Here is an 8,424-nt window from a genome sequence, read left to right as displayed (position 1 = left end):
CGAATATTTCACACATATTTTCAAAGGATTCTCAAAGAATTCACAAAGATTGAAAATATTTCAATGATTTCTAAAACAATTTACAAAGATTAAAATAATGTCCCAAATATTACTAAATAATTCAAATATTTTGCAAAGATCTACAAAGAATTCCCAAAGATTTTAATGATTTCCGAAAGACTTCAAAATGATGTTTTAAAGATTTCTCAAAGATTTAGATAGATTTCACAAAGACTTATATTATTTCAGAAAGATTTCAGATATATTTAAATGATTTCCCAATTATCTCACAAATATTTCAAAGACTTCGGATATATTTAGAAGACTTGACAAAGAATTCAATCATTTCTAAAATATTTCACAAAGATTTCAATAATTTCAAAAATATTACCGAATATTTCACACATATTTTCAAAGGATTCTCAAAGAATTCACAAAGATTGAAAATATTTCAATGATTTCTAAAACAATTTACAAAGATTAAAATAATGTCACAAATATTACTAAATAATTCAAATATTTTGCAAAGATCTACAAAGAATTCCCAAAGAGTTTAATGATTTCCGAAAGACTTCAAAATGATGTTTTAAAGATTTCTCAAAGATTTAGATAGATTTCACAAAGACTTATATTATTTCAGAAAGATTTCAGATATATTTAAATGATTTTCCAATTATCTCACAAATATTTCAAAGACTTCGGGTATATTTAGAAGACTTGACAAAGAATTCAATCATTTCTAAAATATTTCACAAAAATTTCAATAATTTCACAAATATTACCGAATACTTCACACATATTTTCAAAGGATTATCAAAGAATTCACAAGGATTGAAAATATTTCAATGATTTCTAAAACAATTTACAAAGATTTAAATAATGTCACAAATATTACTAAATAATTCAAATATTTTGCAAAGATTTACAAATATTTTTCACAGATCTGACCGCCTCTGCCGGAACGTTACATTTTTTTAATAATGGTAATGCGTTACTCATTTCGAAAACTCACATTGATGCGTTATAATTTTCAGGTTACTTTAAGAAATTTGTTCATGATATTTATACTACAACATATGTCATGATAACCATTCAAGTGACATATTTTCATTGTAGTAAGTAATATATTTTCATATTGAATTAAAACTAAACATTTTTGCCCAAGAGAAAATTAGTCTGGAGTAAAAAAATCTTTTATTATAAAATTGTAATACTGTGATAACGTTCTTTTGGACAAGAAGAAAACAACTTAAAGTGTTTTTAAATGGAGAATGGCATCAGCTTCCTATTAGGATAAACATTTTTTTACTTTGGGATTTTTAAAATAGGAAAAATATTAAATTCAAAAACTGAAAACAATCAATTTTGCTAAAAAAATTCATTATTTGCATATATCTCAATCCAACAGTTTTATTGTACTTTTTTAATAAAAAAAATATGTTTGAAAAGATTAAATAGTATTTAAAAATCCATAAAAAATGCCAAATGGAGAAAAGAATTAAATAATTAAATAAATGATTAAACAAGCGTTTTCCAAACCAAAAAAGTGTTTTGGTCAATTTTCACTGAAGAGATAAGCGAAGACATTTTTATTTTTTGGAAAGAAAAGGAAATTATGCGACAAGTATATTCTAGATTTGAAAAAAAAAGTTTCCACGAAGGTCCAGATATTCGAATTTTGACGTCTATTTTTTAAAAAATCACAAATATTTTCATTGAAATGCTATAGTTTTTTGTCCTACTTCAGATCTTAAAATATTCTTATAAATCGAACCGCCACTAACACTTCTGTTTGCACTGAATATTTATTTCGTAAAGATTTTTTGTTCTCAAATGGGAAAAATGATTGTCGCCTAAAATCAAGAGCAATTATAAAATTATCAAAACTTTAATTTATAATTTCTTTGTTAAATTATATCAATTAAAATATAATTATTAAGTTTGAAAACAGTTCCAAATAAAAAAAATATATATCTAAAGCTTTTGGGAATTTTAAATTACGTATTAAAAGTATAATTTAAAACAAAAACTAACGCCAAGGTGATGCATTACCAAATTTTTCAACACTAAAAATGATGATTAAAAAAAAATTGTAATCAAAAACCTTTTTACTACGTGATTGTTAAAACTAAAATGTCGAGTCAAAACAGTTCTACAAAAAATGTTGAAAAATTAGAAATAATCCAAAGGTTATTAAAAAAAAATATTAATGAACTTTTTGTTTTGCAAAGTTTTCTAGGATGATCTTCGGATATTTTTGATATGCAATTTTAAGAAGTCATAGAAGTGCATTTAAAAATACATTTTTTATTCATATTTGTTTAAATAATTAGATTTTAAATATCTCTTTTTACTTAAAAACTGAGTAAAAAATGATTATGAAGTTATGTTTCAAAACGAGAACTGTATAATCTACACCGGTTTTTGCAAATTTGTAAAAAAAACTTTTGTCGCAGCAAAAGTTGTTGAAATACTGTTTTAATTATCGGCACATCTCAGGTTTTAATTAAATGATGCACGCCTGATTTAAAGAATAAAAAGTTTTAAATTATAAAAAAAGCGTTTGAACAAAATTTTTGTATTGGAAATAAAAAAAAAAATACTTCTATGGAAACATAAATCAATATCAAACACAAATTATATAGCTTCAAAGATCTCTTTCGGTTGAAGTTGGTTAAGACTCATCGTGCTTCACAAGTATAATACCACATAAACCTACATTTTCAGAGTTTTTAAAGTATTAAAGATTTGAAAAGTGAAAATTGTTTTCAGATTTTGATTTATTCCATTTCGAGAGATGGAAATCCTGAAGTTTTTTTTTATAATTAGTTAGTTTATGGTTTTCCAGGATCCAGTAGTTTAAAGCACACAAAACATGTTTCAGAACAAGGTCAAAGTGATTCCGTTACATGGGACAATGAAGTATACTTTTCGATCGGAATAATTACATGTTTGAATATTGGAGAGCCAGGATCAAATCTTCAAAATAAAATTCGATCAAACATAATAAAATAAAAAAACAGCCCTCCATTGCATTCTTGTTTGCACACTCTGTCAATGTCAAAATTTTTGGAGTGTTCGGAACATAAATGGTTGAAACAAGTATAAAGTATGAAATGTAATTAATGTAAAATTACCGTAATTGGCAGGTAAGCGTTAATTTTATCAGCCAGTTTCATTCTCTCGCCTTCCTCACCATAAATATGAATTACAAAACGATTCATCTTGCTGCAAAGTCTGCATATGAACCCCGTGATCACAGCCTTGTCAGTGCTACCCATTTTGTATCCTCTTTATCACACAGAGTTTAACAATTTACTATTTTTCACGATTACTTACGATAAATTTCATAAAATTGCAATAAGAAGTATCAATAATTATCTACTTTGCATAAAATTATTTTATAAATGAGAAATATTGCAGATATCAAGATATAAGTAAACAAAAATAGCTATAAATATGCAACAATGTAGTTGGGAAACTTGCAAGTGGCTAATGACAAGGGACCAAAAAGCAGGGTTGGGAATGTATAATACTCTAGAGACTAGATGCTCTATAGATCTCTCTAGTTAAGGTACCATATTAGATGGGAATTAGGTATTTTCACTTCAACCATCAGCTAACTTCACTTTGTTAAAATCTGAGGGGCGAAACAATGAATCAAATGCACGGAAAAAAACTTTATTTTTGTAATTTATTTGTAATTAATAGTAATTATTATCATTTTATTAATTCATTTAATAGTAATTAAAAAATAAAAACTATTTTTCAAATACACTTGTATGGAAATAATTAGCTTTTACGAAGATATTAGCAAATAGGGCAAAAATGAACTGAATCACATGCATTTGGTCCCTTGTTTTCCCCTCAGCAATCTACGAAGTGAAGTTAGCTGTTGATTAAAGTGAAGATACCACTGATGTATATATATATACTGGATACGAGATAGCAGTGTATCTGCCAAAGGGAATTTGAGGCAAATTGAAAGAGGGTTTTGACACTTAGCGTCCTCGATAGTCATCCAGTGAAGTAAGCGAAAGGAGCGCGAAATTCGAAATGTGTAGTTTATGAGAACAAAAGAAGGAGCGTATTTTAATCTTTAGAAGCAGCCCCCTGCCTCAACCGTGTATGTGTATGTAGTAGTAGTTTTCTTACGATCCGGAGGGGAAATATAAGTCAAACTAAGCCAACAGATGGCACCACAAAAAGTAGATCTGTCTTTTCAATTGAATTGCATTAAGAAAAAAACAAAAATAATAAAAAAACTTGATGCTGTTTGCAAATAAACAAAAAAGAATATATGAAAAATAAGAGTAACTATTACTAATTATTTCAAAAAAGAAAAATCCATGAAAATATGTAGTTTTGATATGAATAAAATTTAATTTTGAGATACATTTTGAAAGCAGTTCGAACTTTATATTTTTGTGATTTATTTTTCTCATATTATTGATTTTATTATTTGTTAAAGTTAAACAAAATTATTTATTGTTGAAATTATTAACGTAGCTCATTAAAAACTTAATAATATTTAAGACTTTAATGACAAAAATATTTAAAACATATACATGATTAGAAGAATTAATGAATTATTATTACTTATATCCAATATAAATATAATAATAATTAGAATATGTAAGACTAAGACTTAATTTGCAAAGTAAAGAATCTTTGTTCCTTTAAAATCTTAAAAATTTCAATATTTCAAGGAAATATTTTTAAAAAGTAGTGGTAATTGTAATTAAAATTTTTGAGGTAATCATTTGGCAAAAAGTCAATGACACGAATGACAAATGAGAAAATGGATTTAATATAATGTATATAATTATTTAAATTGAATCCAACATCATATATACATTTATATACAGTTCAATCATTTATTTGTTTCTTAATCTTGAAAGCTTTTTTCTCGCTGCATTCAGCCCCTAATAATTTTATTTAAAAATTTAAATTTAAAAGATATTTCGAATTAAATAGTTAATCATATTATTGCAAACCTCATTTCTGAAATAAACATCGTATAAGCTATTAAAATCTATAAACAAACGTACTGTACTCATGACGCACAGTTGGAGTAAATGCACCTTTTTCATTCAAAAATGTCCAGAGCCTTCAATCTTCTTGCGATTTTGAATTTTTCTGTTTTAAATTAAAGATCATTGAATTCTATAGATCTTGACTCTCCGAAATTCTGTCTACTCTATTTTTTTATTAATAATTTTTCCAGTCAAAGTATGAACAAAGTCTTATTACCGGTGAAAAATTTTTTTTTGCTAAAAGTGCTTCCCATTAATGTAGGAATGACATTTAATAACAAAAATAATTTAAAAGTTTATAATAACCACTGTGATAAACAATTATTGTGTCAAAATATTAGAATTTGAGATTTTTCAAATAATAATTTCCTTCAATGGCCAGAACGACTTCAGGTATTCCTTAAAATAATAAATGTTTAATAATATTTGATAAAATATAACAATTTAAATTTTTGTAAACAAATTAGATAAACAAATGTAAAATGTTTGCCCTTTCGCATAGAAAATTTTTGTTTGCACTGGAAATGTTTTAAGCTATTGGACGAATGACTGCTAGTCACAAAAATATTAGAAGAGTTAACAATAACCACTGTTATTAACAATTTTTGTGACAAAATATTTAATTTTAAGGTTTTCTCACATTTAAATTTTCTTTGATGGCCAAGTCGGTGGGTTATTGTCAAAAGATTTTGTATTGAGTGAATCTTAGCATGCAGTGTTATGATTCATTTCCAATCTATTACGATTGAAAACCCGACTTTTTCCGAGTGTTACTGCCAACATTGGAATATTTTTTATGTAAATTGTTTATAAACATGTAAGTTGTTATATTCCACTAAATATGATCAAAGATAAAAAGCGATTAAAGAAAATAAAAATTTTGATAAAACCTTACATTTAAATATTTTATCACGAAAATTATTCATAACAATGGTTATTGTTAACTTCTCACATATTTTTGTGACTAGCAGTTCGAACTACTTTCAAAATGTATCTCAAAATTAAATTTTATTCATAATAAACTACATATTTTCATGACTTTTTTTTTTTTTGAAGTAATTAGTAATAGTTACTCTTATTTTTTCATATATTCTTTTCTGTTTATTTGCAAACAGCATCAAGTTTTTAATTGCTTTGCTTTTTCTTAATGCAATTCAATGAAAAAGACAGACCTACTTTTTGTGGCGCCTTCTTTTGGATTAGTTTAATCGACGATTCCCCTCCGTATCGTAAGAAAACAGAAAAGTGGGGGCAATGCATGGGGCTGATTAGAAGAATATAATTGATATGTTCTACATAAAGTTTTATGTTTTACTATTCCCATTTTCATCGAAAACAATTTTTTATAGTAATTTTTTAATTTAATTTAATTTCAAATTGATAATTAATATCCTTTATGAAAGTTGAACAACTTTAAATCCAAATTAATAAGTTCTACCTTATATTTGATCTTTTTGATGAAAATTTATTGTAGGTTAAGTTTACAGTAGATGGAGAATTTCTTTAGAAAGTCAAATATTCGGTTGACATTTTATGTATTTTGTGAACATTTTTTGTTTCCCGGTGAGAAAAAGTAACCTTTTCGGCGGAAAATAAATTTTTGATGAAAATTCTTTTTCTTAACCAAAAATTAATTTTTAGAACTGAAAATCTTACTATTCTAATTTTTATTGCAAAAAATTAATCTCTTCAACAGAAAATAAGTTTTTATATGAAAATTTATTTTCTTAACCGAAAATTCATTTTTATAAGTGAAAATCCAACTATCCCAATTTTTATTGAAAACAATTTTTTATAGTAATTTTTAAATTTAATTTTTAATTTAATTTAAATGTTTCCATGTAATTTTTCACGTATAAATATTTCGAGAATAGCTTTTTCTTGGTTAAAAATTTATTTGACTTCTATTTTCACTATACCAAGATTTTGAGAAGTATTCTTTTCATTTAAAATTGTTACGATATAAAGGTGATTTGCAGAAGAGGTGGATGAACTGTAGATGAAAGATGAAACCGTAGCCTTTACAAAATTCTGATTATGAAGTGTCATAAGTTTAAAATTTTTGAATTTTCCTACTTAGTTCAGCAAGAACGAAATTCAGAGGATCTCCTGCATATTACTATTAATCTAAAAAATCTCAAGAGGAAAATTAAAGTTGGACTTTTTCGTAAAATACATTTTTCAGTTTTTCTAAAAATTAACGTTGTTTTTGCAGTTTGGAGAAATTTTCAATTTTATCTAAAGAATAGGAGATACTACTTTTTGAAATGAAATTTCTGTAATTTTTTTCATAATTCGCTTGAGTTCGTGAAAAAACTAATTGATGAAAAACAAAAAAATAGTTGTCTCATATTTTAAATTGGAAAATAATATTTTACGCCTTTTAAACTAAATAATAAGATACTTAATTTTTATAATATTTGTTTTGAAATTTTCTAATGATTATATTGTCCTCGATCAGAACGAAATATATACAATATTTCTAATATTTACAAATTATGAGCTTATAAACATGAAAAAATGCAACAACGAAGCAATGAAACAATCAAAATGTAAATGTTAAATGAAACTGTGAAATGAGTTTCAGGACTTAAATGCTGATGAAAACATAGTGAATAAACAAAATATTGGTTAAAATTTGCTCACAACAAAATATAGGTTTAGACCCTATAATTAAAGTTTTGTAATATTTTCTCAATCGCGTTTTAAGTTTTAAATATTTGAGGATGTTTTCAAAGATGTCAAGGAATTTTCAATTTATTTTTTACAATTTAAAAGAATTTCAAAGAATTAAAAAAAATTTAGAAGGATCATTTTTAAAAATTCCAAAGTACTTTAGAAATCTTTAAAAAATTGAAAGAATTTTAAAGTGTTCCAATGAATTTCCAATTGATTACAGAAATTTAATATGAGATTTTAATGGATTTGAAATATTTCAGGGTATTTTTAAAATTTCAAGGATTTTTCAAGAGCTTTAGAAAATTTTAAGAGATTTCAAAAGATTTTAAATGATTTTAAATATTTGAGGATGTAATAAAAGATGTTAAGGAATTCTAAACTAATTTTTAAAATTGAAAGGAATTTCAAAGAATTTAAACAACTTTAGCAGGTTTATTTTTAAAAATTCCAAAGCACTTTAGAAGTCTTTAAAAGATGTCAAGATGTTTCAAAAGATTTTGGAGGTTTCGATATATTGGGGAGTATTTTAAAAGGTTCCAAGGAATTTTCAATTGATTTCAATAATTTAGTATAAGATTTTAAAGGATTTGAAATATTTTAGTGTATTTTGAAAATTGCAAGGAATTTTCAGGAGCTTTGAAAAACTTCAATAGATTTTAAAGCATTTAAAATATTTTAGGATATTTTAAAACATTCCAAGGAATTATAA

General features: G+C 25.1%; 1 protein-coding gene across 1 annotated transcript in view; it reads right to left on the bottom strand.

Moving 5' to 3' along the window:
* LOC117180223 overlaps positions 1-3,466 on the bottom strand; it is an 8,207-nt gene extending 4,741 nt beyond the window's left edge. Inside the window, exon 1 of the mRNA XM_033372609.1 lies at positions 3,138-3,466. Coding sequence (XP_033228500.1) covers positions 3,138-3,281 — 144 coding nt within the window. The 5' untranslated portion in view covers positions 3,282-3,466. The remainder of the gene's footprint in view (positions 1-3,137) is intronic.
* Between the last annotated feature and the right edge of the window lie 4,958 nt (positions 3,467-8,424).

Source organism: Belonocnema kinseyi, chromosome 9 (genome assembly GCF_010883055.1).
Source record: "Belonocnema kinseyi isolate 2016_QV_RU_SX_M_011 chromosome 9, B_treatae_v1, whole genome shotgun sequence".
Taxonomy (NCBI): Eukaryota; Metazoa; Arthropoda; class Insecta; order Hymenoptera; family Cynipidae; genus Belonocnema; species Belonocnema kinseyi.
Note: the sequence above shows the minus strand (reverse complement) of the source record. Positions and strands in the feature narration are given on the sequence as shown.